The sequence below is a fragment of the Talpa europaea genome (assembly GCF_964194135.1).
Source record: "Talpa europaea genome assembly, chromosome: 7".
Classification (NCBI taxonomy): domain Eukaryota; kingdom Metazoa; phylum Chordata; class Mammalia; order Eulipotyphla; family Talpidae; genus Talpa; species Talpa europaea.
Window position 1 is genome coordinate 120000940 of NC_140074.1, and position 27254 is coordinate 120028193.

Here is a 27254-nt window from a genome sequence, read left to right on the forward strand (position 1 = left end):
CTACCGCACAAAGGAGTTGCAGGGCCCACAGCGGGGCCGGGGGACGCAGGGTGTGCAGGGAGGAGGGGGAGCACAGGGGGTGCAGGGCCCGAGGGACTTGCCGCAACTTGAGGCGTTGGTTGTGGCACAGGGGTTGCAGGGCAGCCTGGGGAAAAGAAAGGCAGGAAAGATGAATTGAGGGAGGTTTGTATTATGTGCCGGGAGTGACAGCCTGCCGGGCCTTACACAGAGAAGGCCGCAGGCTCAGCTGCTGAGAAGCTCTGTCAAATTGCTAGTGGTGTCCCCATCAGATAGTGCCAAAGCACCAGACAGAAACGCAGAGGCCCTGAGTCCCACCACTGTCATCCCCAGAGGGTGACCTTGGGCAAGTCACCTAACTTCTCTGAGTCCCAGTTTCTTCCCCTACAGAATGGGGAGACGCCTCAGCCAGCCTGCCTGACAGTAACTAGAAAGGCAGATGAGGCTGTGGATGAAATGCACCCTCTCCACAACTCAGTACCCAACATGCAAGACAAGGCATTGCTCTCCTGTCGGTGTTCTCACAGAGGAATACTAAGAACTGGCTATACATTATCAGTTCATACATCCAGCAAGTCTCGCCATTTTTCATTTTTAATGATGCCCTCATTGTGTTCTCGGAGTTGTTTGGGCATGTCTGGTGCGAAGGCATCATTTCCCTTCCAAGACCTACAGTCTGTACCTGGAACCCAAAGGAAATGGAGCCTGGCTCCAGCTAGTGCCTCCAGAGGGGTACTCACTTGCAGTCCTCGCTCTCTAGCAGGCCGCGGTACGTGTTGATCTCGCACTCCAGCCGAGCCCGCACGTCCAGCAGCACCTGGTACTCCTGGTTCTGCCGCTCCAGGTCACTCCTGATCTCAGCGAGCTGGGACTCCACGTTGGTGATCATGCACTGCACCTGGGACAGCTGGGAGCTGTAGCGGGCCTCTGTCTCTGTCAGGGTGTTTTCCAGGGAGTCTCTCTGTGTAGGGAATAGAAAACGTCTCAGTCACTCCTGAAGGGGTTTCTCATCCAGGCTTGCAAAGATGCCACAAGCAGCTAGCATTAGAAGGGAGAGGGCGGCCTGAAAGGCATCCCACTGACTCCCATTTCCCGACTTCCCACTTCCCGAAAGGCACTGACAACACCCACCAGGTTGTGCTGGGCCTGCAGCTCGATCTCCAGGGCGTTGACCGTGCGTCTCAGCTCGATGATCTCCGCCTGGCACGTCTGCAGCTGCTCAGAGCTCGACACCACTTGCTTGTTCAGCTCCTCGGTCTGCAACAGCAAAGGGGATACCTGGGGTCAGACCCCACCTGCAGGGCCCCCGGGGCCTGGGTTCCCACATGCCCAGGGCTGAGAGGCCCACCTGGGTGGTGAACCACTCCTCCACGTCCCTGCGGTTGGTCTCCACCAGGGCTTCGTACTGGCTCCTGGTCTCGTTGAGCACGCGGTTCAGGTCTACGTTGGGGGCAGCGTCCACCTCCACATTGAGGCGGTCTCCAATCTGGCAGCGCAGGGTGTTGACCTCCTGCAGGCGGAAGAAAATACAAGGGTCAGTGTCCTCAACAAAGAGGGGCACTAAGAGGTGACAGTGCTGGTGGGAGCCATTAATCTCTTTCCTAAAAAGAAGAGACTGTTCTCGGAGCGGTCATGAAATCTCAAAGCACATGTCCCTTGGCCCCATGACTGGGCCCTGGTGCTCTCATTCAAATAGTGTTCTGAGGACTTTTAGACACCGCGGAAGGAGGGCCTAATGCCCAACTTCCCAATTTGCAGACTGGCTGCAGATGACCTCATCGTAAAAGGAATTGGCTGTACAATTTCAGAGAGTGTATCAAATCATTCTGGCCATCAAGTAAGACCAGGCCGTGGTCCGTCCCCGAAGGAAGGAGCCCCAGAGGACTCTTGACCAAAACAGAAAGGCTGGAGACTCCCATTCATGGGTGTGATGTTTGGCCTTTGAGATGCTGCCACCCACTCCACAGTCCAGAAACCCAGACAAGCCAAGGGGCCCTGGGACGCGCAGCGGAGGCTGCAGCTCTGAGTGACGGGGACTTTTTATGTGGGAGCTTGGATGCTTCCTTCTCTAGATTCATTCTCGCATCGTGAGTTTTGGTGTCTTCAGAGGACAAATATAAAGGCACCCTCAGCCTCACACTCCCGATTCCCCCACTCCATCTCTCTAAGGCCACCCTCAGCCGGAAGCTGACTCAGGTTCCCTTATTTATCACTTCTGGGCTCACCTGTTCGTGGTTGCTCTTGAGACACAGCAGCTCTTCCTTCAGGGACTCCACCTGGGCCTCCAGGTCCGACTTGCACAGGGTCAGCTCGTCCAGGATCCTGCGGAGGCCATTCATGTCCGACTCCACCAGCTGGCGCAGGCCGAGCTCCGTCTCGTACCTGCACAAGGACAGGATCAGGCAGTAATTGACAGACCGTGAAGACTCACAGGTATGAGCTTCGATCCCCCATTTGCTTTGTCTTCCTGCTGTCTGGAGAGTAGTTTCTAGACCCAATAGCGATCCAGAAAGAAACACCAAACGTTGATCTGAGGTCTCATCTGTTTTGTGGTTCTTTTGCTTTCCCATTCACCCCATCTCAATCCTCTGCCAAATCCTTCACTGGATTGAACAGTGGTTCAGTAAAGCTACAGAAATCCCTTTTGTTTAATTAGAAATTAAATAAAAGGAGTGGGCACCATGTCAATTCTGAGTAACTCACTTGGTCCTGAAGTCATCCGCAGCCAGCTTGGCATTGTCAATCTGCACCACCAGCCTGGCGTTCTCGGATTTGGTGCACAGGATCTGGGGGTGACACATAGCTTAGTGAGACAGGAAATAGACATTTTGGCTTAAAAAGCTATTTTGAAGGTTAAAAGAGGAAGCAAGAATCATGATGGATAGAAGCAAGAAGCACAGTTCTCCTCCAGACTGAGACCTCCCCTCGCTCAGATGACCGCAAGGCGCTCACCTTCTGCTGGAGCTCCTCGATGGTACGGAAGTAGGACTGGTAGTTGGGGCACACGTAGGGCACCTGCTGCTGGCAGTACTCCTGGATGCGGCCCTCCAGCTCGGCGTTCTCCCGCTCCAGCTGGCGCACCTTCTCCAGGTAGCTGGCCAGGCGGTCGTTCAGGAACTGCATGGTCTCCTTCTCGTTGCCATTGAAGGAGCCCTCGCAGAGCCAGCCACAGTTGCCCACATTGGCGGGGATGTTGCAGGCCCCGGGCAGGGTGCAGCCGTGGCAGCTGGGGGCCACGCAGGGCCGAGAGGCACAGCTGGAGCGGCAGCTCAGGTTCGGCAGGCAGCAGGTGTAAGGCATGGTGCTGGGAGGGAGCAGAGGGCCCGACTAAAGGTAGATTCCGAGTTCTCTAAGACACGGAGCTGTGGGCTTCCTCCTCTGGGGAGCATTTATACCCCCTCCAAAGAGGGTGTGGGCACAGTCTGTAATGTCTTTTTTCTTTTTACTTCCTCACTGGTGTTCAAATGCCCTTCCCTTCAGTCTGTTATTTGTTTTTCCCAGAAGAGTCCCTTGTCCCATAAAATTCTTTACTTGGGCTTCTTGCTAAGTCAGGACTCCTTTGCAGGCTGCACACCCATGAAATCAGAGTTTTGTGGTAGGCCTTCAAAGAAGCCACATGGTCTAACCCAAATATCTCCCTTGTTAACTGGGAGTTGGTCCCCAGCCAATTGCATACTCTTGTGTTACATGATCCTCTAAACCCATAATCAGGCCCTTGTCCTGGCCCACCCGGCATTTCTAGGGAGGAACTGGGCTTGGGTCGAGAAGAAGTTGGTGAAGCAGCAGCTGTGGGCCCCCCTCCATCTGCTCGGAGAGCAGGATCCCCCAATGATGTGGCACCCCATGCATTAGGAGACTTGGAGTCCCTGGGTACAGACCAGCTTGGGCCACGGCTGAGCAGTGGTTTGTGTAAAACCTCCTCTATGTCACCTAAAAGAGTATAGAGGAATTTAAAAATAGTTTGAGAACAGGAAAGTTTCTGGAAGAAGAGATGATTGTGACATTGACAGCTGGAAACAATACAAACTGAGACATCCCACCTGAACTTAAACTACTTATGAGCAGTATCTGGAGGCAGGCATGAGAGAAAGGAGTGAGGCTATCAGGCTACCCCACCGGACTGTCCATAGCATTAGAACCGAGTGACCATCAGGAGGCAGCCCAGAAGGGCCCTCCTCAAACACAAAACCTATGCAGTCGATCTTAAAACATCCTAAGAATAGGCCTCGTCTCCCCTACTATGCCCATGTTGTTTTTAACATAGAAAATTGTTTCCAAATATCTGGTTAAACTTTCGATTTTTCGCAAAGTAAAATTGACACACCAGGCAGATGCACCATATAGGGGCCTGGGCTTCCCACCCCCACCCTGGGGTGTGTGCAGCCTGGTTTAAGGACCACAGCTGAAAGGTAGAAGGGAGGGCTGTGCAGTTGTGTGCTGGAATCCAAGGACCTGCACGCTGAGAAAGAAGACACTGAGACACGCAATGTGCAGGGGGTTTTGCAAGACAAGCATGGAGTCATTTGGGGTTGATTTGGGAGGTGAGGGACGGCACCAAAGGTCTGAGGAAGGGGTGCCCGAGGCTCTGAGTATATAAAAGTTGCGTAACTATAGAAACTATCGGGCATCACCCGCATCTCAGGCAGCAGCACCCCAACCTCGGCAGTGGCTTTGGCTGCCAGCCAGAGCTCCCGTTTTATTGACAACTTATTGGAGTCCTTCTCCCCATCGGCCTTTCATGATAGTATTCATGGGGCCCTCTGCTTGAGTCTCAGATAAATGGTCCTTCATCTACCCTCTCCAAGGTCATTATTGCCGCTTATTATAATGCCATTCAGATGAAAAGCCCCATCACGCTACAAAGAAGCCCTGGCCTTACAATAAAATCAAAATTTCTTTGTTTTCCTCCAAAGCAATTAAGGAGGGAGAACAAGGTGGGTCCTGAGGGAGGCATCCCGAGACTTCGCAGAGGCAGGATGCAAGGCCAGGCGGCGGCTGCCGGAGGGAACTCGTTCGCACTGCACCTGGGCGCGGAACTAATGGAAAGACCTGTGAATCCGACTGATGAGCATCGGTTCGCAGGAAACAGCACAGGCCTCCTGCTCCCCATCTCTGGCCAGCCGGCTCCAAAGCACTGCTTCCCAGCAAGGAGATGTCCCCTCACCCTGCCTTGCTCCCCACACAGGGAGCTTTTGCCAGGAGCACAGGTTCAATGCCAGCCACATTCTCCATCCTCTGCTGATTGGCCAGTGAGCATCGTATCGTGCAGGCTTCGTCAAAGGGGAACGGCTAGATTCTACGCATGAGATTTGAGCATTAGGTCAACTAACAAGCAAAATTACAATCTGCAGGCGAGGCACAGAAATCAGAGAAATGGAAAGCGTTGGAGACAAAGAGATAAGAACTTGAAGGAAGGCAAGGAAGAAACCTGGAAGGAATCCCCACCACCACACAGAGCCACCTGATGAGAGGAAGCCAGCCCGTGTTCAGAGGGCGCTGGAGGATGCATAGCTGAGAAGGAGAGCAGGAGACTGGAACTGATGGACAGAGCGTGGTCTGCAGGATGGAAATGCAAATGACTCAGTAAAGATCGACCGACAGGGACCATGCCTTCCGAAACCTCTAAAAGAAATGACAGTGTTCCAACAGGTCACCCACACATCACCTCCATGATCCAGTTTGACACTTACTTGCAATTGAGAAATGTACAGCTGTCTACACCCAGGCAGCCTAAGTCAAAATGGGCAACACTCCCTGTTCCTGAGCGAGGAAGGCGTGTGGAGAGGCGCGAGGACGCCAGGAGCACGGGCTTCAGGCCACCGCCCAACGGCAACACGCAGCAGATGCTGGAAGAACAGGTTACCCTGTCACCTGCTGGTTGCTCCTGGACATTCCTTTTTGCCCAGATGGCTGCCTGCACGTGAAATGGCACAAGAATTCAGGACGGAGACAGCAGACAGACTGGCCGGTGAGTAAGCAATGCCTCAGCGCCTTGTCAATCTGGCTTCTTTCTGGCAGTGTTTGCAAAATGTCAAGAATGAGTCCACTTCTTGAATCAGTGGGGAAAAAGGGTCTCTGGGGGTGTAAGGTCTTCAGGACCTCACACAGGTTAGGAGTTGACCACACTTATCTTGATTTCCTAATTTAAATTTTGCAAATTTTAATTATTCAGAGAGAAACTGAGCAGCCGAGGGGCTATCAAATCCACTTCTTTATTTAGTTCAATATGATTTAACATATTTATGGAGCAGTCGTTGTATCTGGGCATGAGACTAAGCTGAAAAGGAAGGTGAATGTAGATCCCAAAAACATGAGGAATAACAAGGTGAGAAGCTAAAATATTAAACAGGTGCAAGATGGATATTTGGAATAATTTTTTATTTACAGGAGATAATTTTTTGAAGAAATATTACTGCATTTAAAGTATTCGTATAAAGTATTCGTTTTTACTCATGCAGCGATAGACTTGATATAAAGCATAATAAAAAAAATCAAAAATCCAGAACGTCAAAGTATGGCACAGTGTGATCAGTAAGCCACTAGTTGGTGTGCAGTGGCTTTTGTATTGGTATGATGCAGTTTGCATTTTATGTAACTGGAAAAATGCATATATGGCACCGAGGGCAGTGGTCATTCATTGAACACCTGCCAAGCCCCAGGCATGGTCCCAGAGCTGACTGCAGTGGGGTGAGGACATGGGAGGGGTGCAGGGGGTGAGATGGTGGTGTGTCCCTACACTCCATGGGCCCTCAGCTTTGCTGAGCACAGAGAAACCCACAGCCAACCCTAACACAAGGTAATATAATTGGCCCCTCACCCCAAAACAATTTCTTCCCTCCTCACCTCCCCTCCTTCTCCTACCTATTCCTGTCCCAAACTCCAGTCCAACTAGTTCATGATCCTAACCCAGGTGATGAAGGATGTGGCCTTTACAGAATATTTACCTGCATCCCCAAGGAGATATATCCCCACTGTCGAAATGACTCAGAGGTAGGATTGAAACAACTGATCTTATTAGAATCCTAATCCCTTTAAGAATCTTTTCTTCATCCAGACCTGGTAATTAGTTACTTTGGTATTTGGTTCTTGTTGCTTTGGAGATCCCAGGGTGGTGGCAGGGAATGCCCAAGCTCGGCCCCTGTAGCAGCGCTGCAGGACACGTGGCATGGAGAGTAGTGTCAAGGCCGTGAAGAAGATTGCAGGGAAGTGTATGGGGCAAAAGAAAGCAAGAGGCAGTGCTAAGCCAAGCAAGTAGAAGAGGAAAGACAAGAAATGAAACTCGTAGAGGGACACAGAGGTGCTAAGTACCTGTTGGTGAGCAGACACCCTCCTGCCACCCTCGAGATCAGAGACATCTGCAGGGGCTGTAGGGATCAGAGACATCTGTGGGGGGAGGTACTTACTGGTGGAAAATCTTAGAGGCCAATGAGGGTGACTAAGGCACAGAGATAGGAAGTTTGGGAACAGGGAGGAAAAAGAAATAAAGGAAACAATGGAGATTTGGGTACAAAAATCAGGGTAAATGGGGACCCTCAGCTGAGAAAGCCCATAACTGAATATGAAATGTGTTTGGGTGAAGACATGGAGCACGGGAAAGAGCACCAGAAGGTTCTCCTTGGGGAGAGTCCCAGGCCCTGGCATGCCTTTGCCCTGTAAAATCTACCTAAGCCACTTCCCCCAGGATTTGAGAGTGGGTCTGAACATGAAGTTTCATCCAGACCTACCTCCAGCAAGGTCCTTAACAATTGGGTGCCAGGAAAAGGCGCTGAGCCAGGACTGAGAAGACATAGGCTTGCGTGAGACCAGCTGTGGGACCTGGGGGGACATCACCCACCTCTAACCTTGGGCTTCTCCCTGCAAAAGGGGAGTGTGAAGCCCCTTCTGCCTCTCTCAGGGGTTAGAGGACATGCTTATATCGGATAATGATATTATTATTTTTATTTATTTGTGCATACAAGAACTGGGGTACAGGGCAGAGGTGCGGAGGGTGAGAGGATTCACCAGAGACAGAGTGGGGAACAGAACAGGCAGATCTACTGAAATACGCTGTTGAGGGAAGCAGCAGAAGAGTCAGGAGAGGTCTGCTGCGCCATGTGGGTAGCTCCCTGGCTGGGGATTGAACTCGTGCTGCAGTGGCTGTGGGTAGCTTCATAGGCTGCATCTTAACCCCTTGTGCCATCAGCACAAGAGGCCCCCTTGGATAACGATATTATTGGTAAAACAGTGAATATAGGTAGGGGGTTCTGACTATTCCTCATGTCTTCTTAACAAAGTGGTTCTTATAATGGTGTAGGGTGGAGGGATTGGATTTCTTTGTTGATTCTCCATCATTAAAATTTCTAGGATCCTAAAATTTAAGATACTATGGAACTTTCATTCCTTGCACCACCTTTCATGCCATAATTTTATGGCATAATTCTCAGGAAAGACTCCTGTCGCATAAACACTCACTTTCAAGGACAAAGAATCAAAACATTAGGGAATTCTGGTTCTGTCAGCCTGTTGGCACAATCTGTGACTTGGCCTCTGTAAGGCACAGAGTAGTTAAGAGCGCGGTTGCAGGACACAAACTGCCTGGTTCTGAAGCCTGCCTTTACTTAGTAGCTGTGTGACTTTGGACGTGTTACTTAACCTCTCTGAGCCTTGGTTCATCCATCTGCAAAATCAGGATAATAATAGCATTGACTTCGTAGGATTGCTGTCAAGATTAAATGGGTTTATGCATACAAGCTTATCTAGAACTTAGATCAGTGCCTGGCTCATAGTAGGAATTCCATGAACATGAGCTTCAGTGGCAGTGATGATGATGAGGAAATGTGGTGATGACGGTGATGATCGAGCCCACAGGAGGCCCAATAATGAAAAGGATAATGGTGGTGATGGTGGTTAAAGGATTGTTTGGTTTCCGGGGAAGCTCTTCATACCTCCCCAAGCGTAATAATCACATCTACCCAGCATTTCTTCCCAGGAACCCAACCTTTTCGCACACACCCACACTCACACTCACGCATACACAATGTCTCGTTAAAATTAAGCTTTTGATTATAAATGACAGTCGAGGCATTGGATGTGAACTTAAGAAAACACAGGTCAGTTACCCCAGGGCCCCACTGACTCATTTCATATCACCAGAAGAATTCTCAGCCCCTGCGTGACTCACCTTCTCTCTCTCTCCTTAAATGGGAAGAACTGTGCTCGCCTCCTCTGTCATGGTGCAAGAATAAGTGGCTTTACTTTGTTAGACAGCTTTGAACTTGTTGGATGAAAGGAGCTATTTAAGTACAAAGGCGGAGGTGAAGGTGTTTGGGCTAGGTGCTAAATTAAGACTGATCAAGATTGCTCTTTTTTATTGGGATCGGACTCTTAGGCAAGTGCCTTGAGGTTGTGTTGCCTGTGCCCACACACCCCCAGTGCTTGGGGGAATGAGCAGAGGTGCAGTGCAGGTGAAGCGAAGGTGAGATGTGACAGCATCTGACCCCTACAGAGCCTCCACGGTGGGAGTCCTGATGCTCCCCTAGCAAATCTATCCTTTCTACACAGTGTCTGACTGGTGGGAGGCTGGGCTTCAGAGCAATTGGAGGCATAACAGCCAAGTACTGGCTTAAGCTCTCTCCGCCCCTGGGGCTTAGAACTGTGCTCTCTCCTGCATCAGGCTGGACTCAAGAACCATCAGCTGGACCTTGTAAATTTCTCCACGAGTCCCTCTGATACAGAGACTCCAGGGGCAGCGAGGGTGTGTTGACACCTCTCGACCACTGTGATTTCACTGATGAATAAGACCTAGAAAGCAGGGAGTCCTAAAATTGGGGGGCTACAAGACCCTCTACAACTATCTCATCCAACACCATCAGATGCCTGAGTAACCTCCACACCCCACCAGCCAGAGGTAAAGGCCTCCAGTGACAGGGATCACTGCTTCCCATTGCTGGCTGTCTCTGACACTGTTTTCTACAGACTGTGCTTGGCCACGTCTGGTTCGTGTGTCTATTGTCTGCCAGTCCCAAGCTGGGAAGATGCTGGAGGGACTTGCCAGTGGAGCCTGTGGGCGCTTGGGCAGGTCGGCTTGATTTGCTACATTGATCACCTGACAGTTCGACAATTAGCAGAGGCAATTAGCAAATGCGTGAAGGATCACTTGCCTGTGGACTCTATCAGGAGAAGGCCAAGCCCTTCTACAGAGGATCGGGCCAATCACAGAATCACTCCCCAAATAAATCCTTAAAACAGTAATTCTCACACCTGAGGGTGTATAGAATTACCCAGAAGATTCCACAAACCAGACTGCTATTCAGAAAATCTGGGACGAGGCCCCAAAATTTGCATTTCCAGCCAGTTCCCAGGTAATGCCGGTGCTACCATCTGGAGGACAGGATTTAGAACCACAGCCCTACACCTTCTGGTGGTTAATGCTTTTCCCCTTCAAAGCTTCCCAAGCCTGGGCTTCAGATCCTGTTCAAAGAGACTGGGGTTCAAATGTTGACTCAGTCACCAGCTGAGAACAGTAAGAGCCGCCCCCCTGTTGCAGGGTTTTATGGGACCCAGGGTCACAGCGTCTGCAGAGCCTCAGCACAGTGCCCTGTTCACATGGGGCAAGTGGTCACCAAAGTTTATTTCAAGTATAATTTTCCAGGGGGATCTAGCAGAACCTCCAACCAGACCTTTAACTTTGCGTGAGGGCAGAGGGCTTCCTCCAGATAAAAGGGAAATTTTATTTTGTGTCTATATTTTAAAAGGTCTGCGGAACCAGCTCTGCAATAGGCAGGTCAAGTCAAAAACTGCAGTTGCGTTTCCACCGCGGTCCTCACTGGCCTTGCCATCCCCCAGATCCATAACCGCTGCTCCCATAGGCAGAGCTGGCTTAGGAAGCCACCAGCCACCCTCTCCATGTGGAAGGAGATGCTGAGACCAGCAGGAACCGGCTCCTTATGCTGCAGGTGTGGTTTATTAACAAAATAAAAACTAGGTTTCCTGCCACATCTCAGAGAGACCAGGAGGCAAAAGATGAGAGCAAATAGGGGGAAGTACAACTCCAGGGGGGCTCAGCCTCTGAACTGGAAAGCCCCCCCACAGAGAAGGGCTGCCTGGCTTCTGTCTCCTGCCCGGCTGGCTGAGCAAGAAAGGCCAGGGTGCCAGGCCTGGGGAGGGAAGCTCCCAGGGTCACAGATATTTCCCCTCAGCACCGAGAGGATGAGCAGGGCCCACAGGAGGCCCGAGGTGTCCGGGAGAGGCAGGGAGAGCAGGGAACACAGGCTGCGGGGACTGGGTATGGAGTGCTGGAGGCTGGGGTCACACACGGGTTGCAGGGGAGCCTGCAGAGAGAAAAGGATGTTTGCAACATTGGCATGAGAAGTGCATGAAAAATGAAAGCATACAGACAGACACACGAGCAAAAGGAGATTTTAGACCTTAGAGGTCACGCAAGGCCTGAAAGGTGGCAGCGACTTGGCTAGAGTGCACCATAGAGGTGGCAGAGCCCTGTGCCCCCGCCCCCACGTCTTCTCCCACATGGAGAGGAAGGGCATGGTGGACAGCAAGGCTGGCAGAGCAAGAACAGGCCAGTCACCAGTCACTCTTTTCATTTCAATAGTTCCTGTCCTTGTCCCTCACTGCCCGGAGGGGTGTACAGAGCATCCTAGCTTCTCACAACACTGAGGACAATGAGAGAATAGGTGCTAATGCCCTTGGCAAGATTTTTAAATGCTGAGAATGAAGAATTCCCACTACTGGATTACTTCTTCCAGGGAGAATTTAGCAATACCTAAATGCATGGAGTCCCCAGGGTGACCAGCACCTCAGAGCACCAGCAAAATGGGCAGCAATTAAGCACTCCTACTTGCTGGCCTCTGCGCCTGGCCACTCACCAAGCTAATGGTTAATAAGATGTGTCCCCAAAACTGGGGTCTGCAATGCCACCCCTCTTTTTGGGCCGCTCCTAAAGGTCAGTGACAATGACACAAATTCAGGGCACATACTTGCAGTCCTCGCTCTCTAGAAGATTCCGGTAAGTGCTGATCTCACTCTCTAGCCGGGCCTTGACATCTAGCAGCACCTGGTACTCCTGGTTCTGCCGCTCCAGGTCACTCCTGATCTCAGCCAACTGCTCCTCCACAGTGCTGATCAGGCTCTGCATCTGGGCCAGCTCCGTGCCGAAGCGGTCCTCAGCCTCACACAGCGAGTTCTGCAGACAGTCTTTCTGGAATATCAATGAAAGGGGGAAGGAGGTTAAAGAGCATGAACCCCTCTGCCACTTTAGTAAGACCACGACACCCCAAGACATTGCCAGCCGGAGGACAATCCAGCTTCTGCTAGGGATGTTCAGGTGAAGGAACAAAGGACGTGCTGTAGCTCTTCAGTGTGGGCCTGCAGGGCATGGCACCCTCCCCCACAGTTAATGTTCATTTCCTCAGCATCTGAGGAAACATCTGTAAGCCCGTCCTTGCACAGGCCAGGTTGAGCTGTGCTCTACATGTAAGCGAGGTATGTGCTGAGCCCGGGAGCACCTGCTCGGAACAGGAGCCACGCTGAGGCTCCACGCACACAGGGACTCACATGCGTGTGCTGAGCCTGAAGCTCCACCTCCAGGGCGTTCACGGTGCGTCTCAGCTCCAGGATCTCCGACTGGCAGCACTGCAGCTCCTCGGAGCAGGACATGTCCTGCAGGCTGACGCCTTCGGACTGAAGCACAGTGGGTCAAACAACACAAATCAGCTCACGGACTGGATCAGAAGCCGAGCCCCTGCCTGCTCGTGGCACCCCCTCACCTGCGCCTGGAACCACTGCTCCACGTCCCGGCGGTTGGTCTCCACCATGGTCTCATACTGGCACCGCGTCTCCTCCAGTACCCTGACAAGGTCCACGCTGGGCTCAGTGTCCAGCTCAATGCGCAGCTTGTCCCCGAGCTGGCACCTCAGAGTGTGGACCTCCTGTGGGGACAGGAGGAGAACGTCCCAGTCCTGGGGCCCACTGCACTCCATGCAAAGCCTTCTCCCTCACTTCCCATCCCCCCCGGGGTTCCCTGTGCCCTCCAAGGATGAGTTCCCCCCACCCCACCACTGTACCACCCCAGCAGCTCCAGAGGCTGTGGCTGAAGAGCAGGCTCCCACCGTGGCTGACGGTGTGACCAAGGCCAACCCCTGAAGGTTCCAGCCTGAGCAGGAAGAGCCTCATTTCTTCCCCTAAAGGAGCCTCCGTTCACCACCAGAAAGTCACCCTGTGCCACACAAAGGCTTATGTACCTGCTCGTGGTTCTTCTTGAGGCACAGCAGCTCTTCCTTCAGGGACTCCAGCTGGGCCTCCAGGTCGCACTTGGCCAGCGTGAAGTCATCCAGTGCCCTGCGCAGGCCACAGACATCGGCCTCCACCAGCTGGTGCAGCGAGTGCTCGGTCTCGTACCTGTGCCGGGCAGGCCAGGTCAGAGAGCAGAGGGCCCAGGACACAGCATCACTCCACTCTGTCCCTCTGTGTTTCATGCGCCATGCGCTCAGAGCCCAGAGAGCAGTGGGGCCCCCACTCATTCGGCACTAAGCACCTAGGCAAGCCAGGCAGAGTCGCCGACAGTGAGGGTACCGGATAGACACAGCCAGCACCTGCCCTTGTGGCTTAATGGCCAAAAGGGAGATGACAGAGTAACCAGGCAGAAGCGTGGCCACTGTAGGCCCTTGTCTACTCCCCCCGTGATGGATGCTGTGTCCTCTGATTAGAATCCCAGTTGCCAGAATAGGCTTTATTCAGCACTGGAGGGGTGAGGCTCTACAGAAGGTAAAATGTAAGGCCCCCCGGCTCCCAGGTCAGACCTTCTCAGGGGCACTAGCCCTTGACCTTCACGTGCTCCACCGTACAGTATAGAGCATGAGTCAAGGGGGTTATTAGTGCTCACAAGTTGCTGATTTGCAGCATGGAAGCATACGCCTACTGAGTTAACAGAGTTTGTTAAAAATATTGCACCCCACAGCCACACGACTTCGGCAGGTGACCTCACCACTCTGAGCTTCGGTGTCCTCACGAACAGGACGCCGCCCCTGCTGGGCCTCACCGAGCCCTCACAATCAATGCAGCTAAATCCTGCAGTCAACTATGAAAGCTAAACAGCTGTAGGTTAGGGGAGGGGGTACGTCTACAAGATCTTGGCTTTCACGCCCCCTATCTTCTCTGCCTGTGACTACTGTTCCGGGACGTTGGCCAGTGACACCTTTGATGCCAGGTGCATCCCAAGAGAGAAGCCAGGGTTGGCATCTGGCAGCTGCTCCTGACTGTCCTACCCCAACTCACTTGGTCCTGAAGTCGTCTGCAGCGAGCTTGGCATTGTCTATTTGCACGACCAGCCTGTTGTTCTCAGCTTTGACGCACAGGATCTGGGGGAATAAAGTAGGCTCAGTGGCTGCCTGTTTGCAGAGCCATTGGTGGCCTGGGGTCAAAGTCCCACTGGCTGCCATTCAATCTACAGCACCGCCGTGGACCATACAAACTCCCAAACACGTAAGTGTGTGGGTGAGGAGCCATGTTGGGGGTGTGCGAGAGCCAGGAGAGAAAGTGACACCACTGAACATAAAGACGCCACTTTATTTGGCCGGCTATCGTGTTGAGCCTGGTACAAATGAGAGCTGGAATCTGGGGGAATAAGAACAGTGAGCTGGTAATGAAAGTTTTAAATGAGGTGGCATCCTTTCTTAGTAAGAAGCCCCTTGGGCCAGTTGGTCCACCTCCCCAAAGTTCTTCTAAGCAGATTTCTGTTGCTCCATTGTGGTGTTCTTTATCTTCCATCTCCAAAACCCAGACGCAGATTCCTTTTATATTTATATTATTATTAAAACGCCGTTGGTTTATAGAGTTGATCGTGTTTTGTGAGGATAGGTTCTTCTCCCCAGGGCCGGCCACCACATACCAAAGCACCCCCAGTCCGTTGTGCTTTGTCCTCGCCCCTCTTGCCTCCCTTCCCCCTCTGACCATCTTTCAAGGGTTAGTTTTCAAGTTTGACTTTTTCTGCTTCTCTGTTTGGTTTCTCTCTATTCCACATAAAAGTGATGCCAGTACTTGTGTTTCTCCTTCTGACTTGTTTGCTTAGCATATCCCTTCCAGCTCCATCCACGTTGCCGCAAATGACTGCAGTTGATCTTCTTTTGAACAGACTTAGACTCTCACGAAGCACTGAGCTCGTAACAGAGGGCAGCAGACAGGCAAGGGCCGGTCCTGCTCCCTGCAGGTGTACTGACCTGCCGGGGACATCCGAGCAAGCCCTCTCCCTCCCTGCACTGCGCCAGCATTTAGATTGCACTATTTTTGCAAATACGATTTAGAAATTAGAAGTACTGAAATGAAGTAAAACATAAACTCAGAGTCCTAGACAGTCAGATCCTATGCCTCGCTCTTTACATATTCCCATTGACCTGCACTTAGAAGATTCTCTTCCCACAATCAATAGAAATAGCTGTGGCTATTTCCACTGCCAATTCAGGCCCTAAAAATTTAGGGCGACTACTCCATCACCTTTTTCTGGAAAGGGATAAATAATAATGTACACTATGAGTCTCCATCCCAACTACTCAACTCTGCCATTGTAACACAAAAGCAGCATAATGAATGAGCATGGACATGTGCCAATAAAACTTTATTTACAAAAGGCAGTACACCAGCTTTAACCCAGCTGGCCATCCCCCTGATCTGGAGCACCACAAACCTCACCTTCTGCTGCAGCTCCTCGATGGTGCAGAAGTAGGACTGGTAGTCTGGGCACAGGGTGGACTCATGGCACTTGCTCCACTCCTGGATCTTGGTCTCCAGCTCCGCGTTCTCCCGCTCCAGCTGGCGCACCTTCCCCAGGTAGTTGGCCAGGCGGTCGTTCAGGAACTGCATGGTTTCCTTCTCGTGGCCATTCAGGCTGCCTTCCACACAGGCCCCGCAGCTGCCGATGTTGCCAGGGATGTTGCAGGTGCCTGGCAGGGGGCAAGCGCTGTGGCAGCTCGGGGGATGGCAGAGGCTGGGTCGGCCCAGGGGGGTGGACCCCACGCGGATCCGGTTGGCGTGTGCCAGGTTGGCCAGTAGGCACATGGGGGCCGCCTTGGGCTCTGAGACCTGCCCGCCAAGAGAACTGCAGCAGTTAGAAGTCATGGTGTAAAAGGTCAGACTCCTGCTCTGCCCACGGTTGGATTTGCTTGAAGCAGAGTCTTCCTTCTCCCCTACATCTTATATAGACCTGTCGTGGGTGTTGGTGCAAGAAACTGGCATTTTCCTCATTAATATTTATGTCAATTCTTATACAATCACTCTATTAGTCAGTGATTTTGTCTCCTATAAAGCATTAATGAGCTCATGAAAGAGGCCGTAACCCACACAGGATGCTTCCTGTCCCTGCAAGGTCTGGGGATGCAGAGGAAGCCAAGTCTTAAGCAGCCGATGTTCTGTGGCCATGAATTCTTCCCTCTTCTGCTGTCTGTGAGGTCATCAGGATGCAGAGAAGGTTCCTAAGCTTTCCCCAGCCTCTCTCGCCCCTGTATTGTTACCCCCCCGGCAGTGTTCCCACTGTGGTAAAGTCTGAAATATAAATCAGTCAGTACATTGAGGACAGGGGAAAATCACAGTCAGTTTGTTTCAGCAGATATGGTACAGTGCTGAGGTGGGGTGCTGTGGGGTTTGCTTGGATGGAGGGGGGTAGATTTTAATAAGAGGGATGAAAGTAAATGAACTTGATGCTATAAAGGCAATAAGAGAGGGGGTGTATGCGAGAGAGAAACAGAGCAAGAAAGAGAGAGCACAGAGATATGAAGATTTCGATTAGAAGCAAGCTCATTCAGAGACAGGAAAAAGACTGTGGATGAGGAAACATTTTCACTGTGTTTTGATTGACGGTTTCCATAAGAGGTTGAGGAGAGAGCATTCCCAGCAACCCCAATCAACAGAATCGAACACATTGGGGAAACTACTCTAGTTGCAGTCACAGCTGCAGGCACCAGCAGCAAGCTGTGCTCAGTTTAGCCCGGGTGTGGGAAGCCCTGAGTGCCAGAACCATTTTAAATCTATTCTTCGGGTAAAAACCAGTCAGATAGGCATTTGCCCTGGAAGCTGACTCCTCAAATATGAGGAAAAATCAAAAGCCAGGCTCCTTCTGACAAAAAAATTAACAGGAAAGAGATGGAAGATTCCTGTATAAATATTAGGGAGAAACTCTGGGCCAGACCAATGGAAAGTGAAAACTAAATTTGAAATTGATTTTGGTGTTGGAAGACTGAATAACACACTTTCCCATAACCTATGGGTCAAAGAAGAAAATGGATGAGAAAGAATTTTGAACTGAATTAAAATGAAAATACAATATACCATCCTGACGTTGGCAGGGGTGGAACAGATCAACAGTTTTGGAAGTGAAGGGGAAACTGGTGAAGCTAATTGATTCATTAATTCCTAAAAAATAATGTTCTGGTGACTGGAGTCTCTGAGCTAATAAAGGTGGTGAGTGCTTTATGGAGTCTGTTCTCAGGCACCTCCCATCCTTTTTGGGCACCTTCTCTTGTTAGAAACTAATTTTCTCCCCCACCGAGTCCCTCCTCTCCTTGCTTAAGAAGATACTCACCAACTTTGATCTTTCATCTTTTGAAACATCTCACACGTCTTTGAAACGACCTACCTTGATTGTCCATTACTTGGGAGACTCTAGAATAAATTTGAATTTCCTTAATCTTCAGACACACTCAGTTTCAGAAGCTTTATGGCCGCCTCTATTCCTGACACAAACAAACCAGGGGCCAGTGGTTGAATAAGCCAGGGACAGGCAGCCAGCCAGCTTCCAGGCTATGCTAATGAAGACGCTCTGTTGACCCCATTCCCAAGATGAACTGATTCCCCAGGAAGACCCTGGAGGCAGCAGGACAGGCTTCCGCTGGCTCTAAGATGTGAAATCTATCTCCCTGAGCATCTCAAAGCCCTACATCTAAATCCCTTCTGATAACCTCCCTCCCACTCCTTGCCTAGTCCACACTTAGCACGATGCCCCAGCCCATCACTGGCCAATTTGCCCCTGGTACTCACAACTTCCTAGGCTTTGTGTAAGACTCTGGAATCAAGAGCTAAATGACTGCTAGCTCAGTTATGACACAAGGGATTTTCAAAACATTCTTTATGCAGAGACAAGTCTGCCTTCCTGTTATTTCTGCCAGTTGCTTTCATTTGTTCTTCCATTCATTCATCAAATATTTACTGAGTACCCACTCTGTGCCAAGCAGGCCCTGGTGCTGGCCAATGATGATACGCTAGCAAGTAAGTCAGGGTTTGTTCTTGGTTAATTCACTTCCCAGTCCTACCCATGAGGTCCCATAGAGGAGAAATCCAGTCTTCCTGCCACATGGCAGACTGTCAGATGTCTGTGGTGGATGTGAGGCCTCTCATTCCTGGCTGTTTTCATTTATGTGGCTCTAAGTCTCCTCCACATCATGAGCATGTTCCCCTGACTACATTCCTGATAGTCCCTATCACACTGAGCAGGAGTCCTAGACTAGAATTTCTAGTGAGTTTGGATTAGGAGGCTGCCAGCAGATTACCTGGCAAACCTTGGCCAGGCCTCTGTGTGAGCTACATGGGTGCCACCAGCTCTTCAGTGATGGTCCCCTCCTAGCCACTGTCCCCTTTGCAATCAGCAATGCCCATGGGGACACGTCTGTGTATAGTTCTGGGTAGTATTCACCAAGACACCCCGTCCCAGGGGCCTACTCCAGGTGGCCCATCACAAGTGAGCCCCCATCCCAGGAGAACCCTCTCAAGCACCATGATAGCCACAGAGATCAAGCTAGACCTCACCACCAGAGAAGGGACAGGTCACGGAGAGTTGGAAATGCAGGGAGAATCAAGGAGACTTGGTCTGGAACTTGCATCCCGTGTAGAATTTTAAAACAGAACCAAGCTCAGAGCCGGTAGGTGACTTGTCTGAGCTCACCATGGAAAGCACAGCCCTTGGCTCACTAGCTCGGGTCTGCTCCAGCCTGCGACTACTCACTCCACCAGATAGCCAGAACACCACACCAACAGCCCTGGACGGCACCCACAGATGTCCACTGACTCCATTGATTTATTCAATTCAGCCATCAAACTGGTACCAAATCCCTGCCCTGGGCCACAAGCTCAGCTGGAGAGCTGGGAATGCGACGGGGCAGAACTCGGTTCTCTGAGCAGGCAAAGGAGGACATCAAAGAAGCACTTGAGGAAAATCAGTCCGTGCCCAGTGTGCACCCTGGGGTGGGAATGCTGCATTTCATTTTGACTGCTCTCTAGTGTTTAACACAGAACTATGAAAGGAATGTTACGTGAAGGATCTTCCAGGATTCCTGCAGCAGGTGACAGAAACCAAGCCCACCGGCAGCCATGCCCAGAGAGGAAGGGAGGTAATGAAAGGAGTGTGTGTGGCTGGGCCAGCTCCTGCATGTGGGGATCAAAGCAGTGGAGACCCCAGAAGTGTCCCTGGGATCACCTGCTGAGACAGTCATGGGGTATGAAAGGAAGCTGGCTGCAAAGGCAAATAAATGGCTCAAGATGGGGAGACTGAGTTCAAGTTTGGAACCTGTGAGTGTGAAATGCAGCTGAGGGGGGCGGCCCACCAGAGGGGTCAGAGTGAAGGTTTGGAACCAGGCAGGACCAGCCTGGGATCTTGGGATGCCTGGAGAAACTCTGCTAGAGCTAAGATTGCCTTAGCCTGGCAGATGGAGTGGCTTGAGTTAGCTTGGGGGCTCACACCTGAACAGCAGCAGCCACACTGCATGGGGAAGTCCCCTCCCCTGCACCTGGGGTGGTGGCCTGTGCATTCTCGAAGCAGGCGACAGCAAATCTTTTGATTGGAGGGAGTGTCACTTGAAAACAAGCACAAGCTGCACCACCAATGAGCTGTCTTGGAGTTGTGATGGGAATTCAGTATTTACATTTTTTCCCCAGGAACATTTATCAATTTATGTTAATTGTATTCTTTTTTATCTTCGTAACTTTGATTTACAACATAGTGTATGATTTAAGCAATGTGAAGTGAGAAACTGAAGAGCTCTTTTCTATATTTTTTAAGCGAGGGCCCTTGGTTGAGAGTCATGGAATTAGATGATCGAAGACAAAGTGGCTCAACAGGAAGAGCTTGTGAGGAGCGTGAGACGCGCCAGGGGATGGGATGGATTTGGTTTGGTTCTTAGGAAGACGAAGGACGGTGATGAGCAGAGGGCGAGGTGGGGCTTTAGGTATCACACATCATGGACCCCCGAGGGAAAAAAGATCTAAACAAACAAATGTCCCTGTTCCAGGGTCCAGAATTCCTCCGCGATTTTCTTGACTTCCCAGTGCAGAGCAGGGTGGGGGGTGGCAGAAGTGGGAGTCCTCCCAGAATCGCCAGCAGCCACAGCAGGCACCCTGCTCCTTTCCACTTAGCTGGGACTGGGGGGGAAATGGCATTTGGAATTGAAAACAGGCGATGAGCGGAGGGGTCTGCAGAGGCATCTTATGTAAAGCCTGGACAGAAATAGGGCAAGTCAGCACGTCGGCAGTGGGGCTCCCACACCAAAGACTCAGGGACTCGGTGCTTACTCGCTGGCTCAAAAGGGGGTCTGGTCCCCAGCCAAGGGAGCAAAAGTCTCAGAGGAAGAAAAATAATCCATCAGCCTGGTTGAAATTATTGTGGCCAAAGCGAAACCAGACACCACAGCTACACCCATATTGACCCAGTTCATGCGGGGGCAGTGTAGGGGGCAGGCAGAGGACCGTGATGAGCAGGTGAGAGGATCCCCCCGCCCCATTCCCATGCATGGGATTTGGTACCAGAGGGAGCCCTTAGCCTTTGGACCCTAAGAGTGGATGTGTGCAAGACCGCAGTGAGCAGGCCCTCGGGTGCTCTGCCTCAGCACCCTCAACACAGCAGCTCAAAGGCAGCACAGAGGAGGTGACACACACCTCCTGGTGTGTGTGAGCAGCAGTGTCTCTAGAGAAAAATACATCCTAGAAGTGGGCCGGGGCCCCAACAACTGTCCCCAGGGACCAGTCTGGGCCTCCACGCCCAAGCGGGCAGGCAGGAGTTCCACGCCTCCGTGAAAAGGGTCAAATTGAATGACAAAAAACCTGGCAATTTGGCAGAGATGGTTTTCAACACCACCTCCCTCGGACTGGATTAGAGCTCTAAGTTGTGTGATTTTGTTCTTGGATCAAATACCACGAGGCAGAAGGTGCCAAAAGCACAGTAAGGACATGTTAGTTCTGAGCTGTTCTGAAGGAATTCAAACTTGGCCCCGACGTTGCTTCCCTTCACCAGCCTGCAGGATCACGGGCAAGGCGAGTGCATGTCCCATGTCAGCAAGGCCTTGACCAGAGGCTCAGACCCTGGGGCCCCAGAAGGATCCTGGCAGTGATGTGTTGGAGCCAGTGACACCCATGGTCCTGGGGACCAAAGCTCTTTATACACCGTAGATACTACAAACACCAGCAGGACAGCACTTGATCAGAAGGAGGTTTATTGACCATTTAATACAAGAGCCCAGTTACAATTTAGGAGATGCTGAAGCACTAGAGGAGAAACCAAACCCCAGAAGAGACACAGGGAAAAAACAATAACTTCAGTGAAAGACAATTACAACAATGCAACAAAAAAGAGAAATACAGCTTAAGGCACATACAGAACGCCACCACTTGGAAGTATCTGACACCCTTTGATTCAGTGAAAATCCCTCCAATGGATTTGGCCTTAGTGGAAGGAAGACTAGGAGAGGTGGGGGCAATCCCAGCCCCAGCGCCACCAGCCTTGACTCCTACACTGGGACTCAGACCTTCAGATTCTGCACTCAGTACAGGTGCCACCAGCTGCCAGACACCCACAGGCAGGTGGGGGACGGCTTGGACGGAAGGTGCAGGAGGGAGGTGTGGAGCAGGGATTGCAGGGGAGTCTGCAGGGGGAGAGAGAGGGAAGCATTAGGCACAGGAATTGCAAGGCTACCCATTCTCTGCATTATTGCAATGGGTAAGAACAAAAGACTAAAAGGCAGGTCTGCCACAAACAAGACACAAAACCCAAGAAAATCTACATGAGTGGCCCCATCTCCATTATGTCTTCCCACATCCAGAGAACTGTGGGGGCACTTGGCTTAGTTAGGGACCCAAAATCATTTACATGACACTATCAGCAGTTACGATCTGCCCCACAAGAGTTGGTGAGGGAGGCACTGAGCCCGCATGCATGGGAGGCTGGTCCTTCCCATGAGCTCTCCTTCCAATGCTTCAGTTATCTCTGACCAACCACCTGACAGCTATGTGACTTAACCATAAATTGCCTAGATCACACATACTTGCAGTCCTCGCTCTCCAGAAGATTCCGATATGTACTGATCTCACACTCCAGCCGGGCCTTGACATCCAGAAGCACCTGGTACTCCTGGTTCTGCCGCTCCAGGTCACTCCTGATCTCGGCCAGCTGCTCCTCCACGGTGCTGATCAGGCTCTGCATCTGCGCCAGCTCCGTGCCAAAGCGGTCCTCAGCCTCACACAGAGAGTTCTGCAGACAGTCTTTCTACAATGGGAAATAATGGGGTAAGAGTGCTCAGAGCCCCAATATTCAGCCAAGAAAATCATGGCCAAATTCCACAGGCCTGGGGCAAATTCCCAGGAGACACAGGACATTCCCAGAGCTGCAGAGAAATCACAGGCTATGAGACCATAACATTTCACCAAAAAATCTAACTGGAAGAATGGTGCCATGTTCACCCCTTGCTCACCCCAACACTGACATCAGGCAGTCAATGTGCAATTAGAGCCAGAACTTCCATACTTTCTTCTGAAGCAGTGGAGTTGACATTTATAGGAACCAGTTTTCAGGGTCAAACTAACCTAGACTATAAGACACCTCCCCTAGGGACAGACCCAGATCCTGAACTCTCACTACTCTTAATGAACCTGACTAGTGAGGTTTCTAAGTTACGTGCTAGCAGGCCAGGGTGTGTGCCAGTGGCAGCACGGGGAGGGGAAGGAGACCCTACCAGGTTGTGCTGGGCTTGGCGCTCCACCTCCAGGGCGTTCACCGTGCACTTCAGCTCCAGGATCTCCGACTGGCAGCACTGCAGCTCCTTGGAGCAGGATGTCGCCTGCAGGCTGATGCCTTCAGACTGAAGCACAAGGGCACACAGGCAGGGTCACTCCCTGCCTACATGGAAGCCAGGCCCCTGCCTGCTGCCCTCACGGGAGCGCCCCCTCACCTGCGCCTGGAACCACTGCTCCACGTCCCGGCGGTTGGTCTCCACCATGGTCTCGTACTGGCACCGCATCTCCTCCAGCACCCTGACCAGGTCCACGCTGGGCTCAGTGTCCAGCTCAATGCGCAGCTTGTCTCCAAGCTGAGACCTCAGAATTTTCACTTCCTGCAGGCACAGGAGGACCCACACCCAAAGTGTCAAAGGAGCTTTTGGCCAGAGCAGCCCCCACCCCTCCTGACTAGCAGCATGGGGGGCAGCCCCCCACACACCCTGATGTGCAAAGTTTGCCCAGGGTCCCAGGCGGGAACCCATCTGGAGACCTTCTGAAAGTCACAGTGCAAACCTTGTGAGGTTAGAAACTCCCCAGCCACAACCCTCAGGCTCCTCCTGCCTGTCAGACCCAGACTCAGCTGCTAACCCAGTGCCCACTGAGCCCAGTTTCTGACCTAGAGCCACGAGGTGGGAGGTGTTGCCTTTTCTACCCAATGCCCCCCCCCAGCCCCTTGCGCCTGCAGCCCCAAGACCAGACCTGCTCATGGTTGCTCTTGAGAGAAAGCTGCTCCTCCTTCAGGGACTCCTGCTGGGTCTCCAGGTCAGCCTTGGCCAGGGTCATGTCATCCATCAGCTTGTGCATCCCGCACATGTCGGCCTCCACCACTTGGCGCAGGGAGTGCTCGCTCTCGTGCCTTCCATCACAGGAGGTCAAGGTCAACAGAGGCAAGGAAAACCCCTTTACCTCCCTCAGTGAATGTCCAGCTGCACCTCCTCCACCAACCTGACCCTGTTTGCTCACTCGATCAATCTTCACTGTGTTTGATCCTGTAGCTGAGGGCTCATAGCCAGGACAAGGGTTATTATACCCATTAACTAGATAGGAAATGGAGGCTCAGAAACAATCTGTGGGTTATCCCGGATTATATATACCTTGATTAATGGCCAACACTTGGACTCAACCTAAATGTTTAGACCTCAAATGCAGTATTCGTTCTGCCATAACGGAGAATGAAAAAGCACCAGGGAAAATAAAGGCTTCAAAGTAAGTCAGCCAGACCTAGAGTTTGCTGTTACCTTGGATTGATTATATCTCATGCTCCTGCCTTTTGCATTCCTTCGATTGTAATGCTTAATACAAAGGAACTGCAATGACACTTCTTCCCTCTGATGGATTTGGCCAGGAGTTAGTGAGTGAGTCTACTGATGACCTGTTCGCTAAAAGCTCATTCTTGCAAAAACTTGATTTTGCTTCTGGTTTTAGCACAACATCCTCTTATCCTGTAGTTATGGGAAGAAAATTACATGGGACCTAACAAACTGAGACTAAACTCCCTCGTCTTGTTTTGATCTTCTTGTTCTCTTCCATCCTATATAAAGATCAATTCTAGTAACTGGTTAAATTATGGTTTGGAGAGGAAAAAATGAATGGATATTCATCAATTCATTCATTTCTAGTCCACGGTAGTTTTTTGTACACCTACTCTAAGCCTGTGCTATGCTGGACACTTGGAAATAGAAGAGAGGCCCACTCAGAGCCCCTTCCAGCCTGACTTACTTGATTCTAAAGTCGTCCGCCGCCAGCTTGGCGTTGTCGATCTGGACAACCATCCTGGCATTCTCAGCCTTGCTGCACAGGATCTGCGGAGACCAGGAGGACAGCGCTCACACAAAACATCCTGCTGGGCACCCAGCTCTGTGTGGTGCCTACACTCAAGCCGCAGAGAACCCAAGCCCCTCAGCCCCTCACGACTTTGGGGTGTTTCCGCCCTCCTCACCCCAGCGCCCCCGCCCAGGCCACCCGGCCCCACCCTCTGCTGCAGCTCCTCGATGGTGCGGAAGTAGGACTGGTAGTCGGGGCACAGGGTGGACTCGTGGCACTTGCTCCACTCCTGGATCTTGGTCTCCAGCTCTGCGTTCTCCCGCTCCAGCTGGCGCACCTTCCCCAGGTAGTTGGCCAGGCGGTCGTTCAGGAACTGCATGGTCACCTTCTCGTGGCCGTTCAGGCTGCCTTCCACACAGGCCCCGCAGCTGCCGATGTTGCCAGGGATGTTGCAGGTGCCTGGCAGGGGGCAAGCGCTGTGGCAGCTCGAGGGGTGGCAGAGGCTGGGTCGGCCCAGGGGGGTGGACCCCACGCGGATCCGGTTGGCGTGTGCCAGGTTGGCCAGCAGGCACATGGAGGCCGTGTCTGCCCCAGGCGGGCCCGCGAGGTCGGCGGGCGAGAGGCAGACGTTCCCTGGTCCGGGGAGCATGGCGCCGCCCAGACTGTGGGATAAGCCCATGTACGAGGAGGTCATGCTGCTGGGTGAGGCTGCACAGGAGGTTCCAAAGAGCTGGAAAGGCCGGGCCACTGAGTCTGACACCCCCTTCCCTCCCGGCCCTTTTATACCCCATCCTGGGTGGGTGTTGGTGCAATGCTTTGACCTCAGTGCCTTGATTCTCTGCTGCTGTGGTGCCGTCACCCTGTTACTCAGCTGCCGAGTTTACCACTAAGAGTTGCTCGTCTCATTAGAAATGTTAATGAATCTAAAGTGCCCTTGGCTTTTTGATATCAGGTTGTCAGTTCATGAGAGGTCACAGATTCAGATTTCTACTCAACAGTCAGCAGCAGTAATCCAGCCTCTGTCCTGCTCAGCCGGGCTGGTCTATGTGTGGATGTGGCCATGCTGAAGGGGCAAATCTCTCAGTCTGTGATTTGTGTAGGGGAGACAGTGAGTCTCTGAGGCCCAGTGGCTCTCTCATCTGTGCCTGGACTCTGCCAGCTCTACCCCTGAAGAGAAATGCCAGATCCTTACACTGATAAGTCCATTGATATTTCTGGCTGAGAGACCCCCATGTCTTCTTCTATCTTCTAGCAGGTGCAAGGCATACTCCCCCCGGGAGCAATCGCGTGTCAATACATCCAGAAACACTGGTGCTAAGCATTTATGGATTGACCAGTCAGAACCAACTTTCGTTCACTGGCTTTTCCCACATGTTTCTTACATCCCCCATAAGCAGGGGCTAGTCCTGGACTTGCAGTGACCCCTGTTCTTCAAGAAAAAACAGTGTCACAAAACTCTTAGGCTGTCTTGAACAAACTTGAACTACAGAGCAATGAGTTAGTGAAAGACAGAGCAGCCACTCTCCTCACCCAGAGTGTATTCAGAGGGAAGCTAGTGACAAACAAACAAAAACCGTATTTGATCCAGGAAAAGGAAAACTGAGCCCAGATTTCAAGGGATATTTCAGCAAAAGCTCCAGAACTAATGTTTACTGAGGCTGTAACGATGAAGACTGTGCTTTCCTGTTGATTCCTCAGCCCCCGTGGGGCAGCCCTTCCCAGATTCAGTGTGGCCCAAAGGAACCTGGGGTCCATTGTCTGATCCCAGAGCTGATCCGTGGGCTGGGGGTCATTCCTTCTCGCATCAGCAGTGCCAATTCGCCCTCACTCTCTCCCCTCTCAGGACCCCCAGTGAGATCTGCCTGTGACGTGGCTCAGGAGAGAACCCCGCTCTAGCGCTTACTGTGACCCCGGTCGGGGCTCTGTGCGGGCTGATTTGCATCAAGCCCCCCTACGCCGCCCGGTCCTCTGAAGGGCAGTGGGTTGGGAGGATTCCTTGTTGTCTCAAAGAAACGGCAGCAAGTGGAAGACATGAGGCAGCTGTGTGGAAGGCGTGGTTACTGGGCAGGACATTGGGGTGAAAAGAAATAAAATGGCTGAGGATCCTGCGTTCCAGCCAAGGAAGATGTTTTGATGCTTACACAGACAGGACAGTAAAATGCACACAGAAAAACTAGACTCAAAAATGAGAGTCTGATAAATCTCAGATCCCAGCGATTTCTCCTAGAGCTGAGGGACAAGGCTGTGGGGCCAGACCTGTCCATCCAGAGTGGAGGAAAGAGAGTGGAGGCGCATAAGGACAGAGGGTCCTTAGGGACCCTCTGATGGGACAGGACCCTAAAAGGGTATAAATAGGTCTCTTCTGAAGGAAAATTCAAAAACTTGCATCCCCATGAAAAACAGACAGGAGGCGGTAGATGGAAGTGTTGGTAAATCCTGGCTTCTTGGAATTCTCT

At 51.8% G+C, this 27254-nt stretch overlaps 3 protein-coding genes across 3 annotated transcripts; all 3 read right to left on the reverse strand.

Annotated features, from left to right (window-relative positions):
- LOC311173269 (keratin, type I cuticular Ha1) lies at window positions 1-3318 on the reverse strand (the record flags this gene model as incomplete). The annotated part of the gene is made up of 7 exons (XM_084237125.1): window positions 1-145; window positions 759-979; window positions 1150-1275; window positions 1367-1528; window positions 2244-2400; window positions 2722-2804; window positions 2971-3318. The coding sequence occupies 7 exons, from the start codon at window positions 3316-3318 to the stop codon at window positions 1-3; spliced, it is 1242 nt and encodes a 413-aa protein (XP_084093251.1).
- Window positions 3319-11191: 7873 nt separating this feature from the next.
- Window positions 11192-16122, reverse strand: LOC311173918 (keratin, type I cuticular Ha7-like; the record flags this gene model as incomplete). The annotated part of the gene is made up of 7 exons (XM_084238001.1): window positions 11192-11327; window positions 11991-12211; window positions 12568-12693; window positions 12780-12941; window positions 13254-13410; window positions 14287-14369; window positions 15697-16122. The coding sequence occupies 7 exons, from the start codon at window positions 16120-16122 to the stop codon at window positions 11192-11194; spliced, it is 1311 nt and encodes a 436-aa protein (XP_084094127.1).
- A 5668-nt stretch (window positions 16123-21790) lies between these two features.
- Window positions 21791-25447, reverse strand: LOC311173919 (keratin, type I cuticular Ha8-like; the record flags this gene model as incomplete). The annotated part of the gene is made up of 7 exons (XM_084238002.1): window positions 21791-21905; window positions 22305-22525; window positions 22992-23117; window positions 23208-23369; window positions 23734-23890; window positions 24754-24836; window positions 25007-25447. The coding sequence occupies 7 exons, from the start codon at window positions 25445-25447 to the stop codon at window positions 21791-21793; spliced, it is 1305 nt and encodes a 434-aa protein (XP_084094128.1).
- Window positions 25448-27254: the final 1807 nt, after the last annotated feature.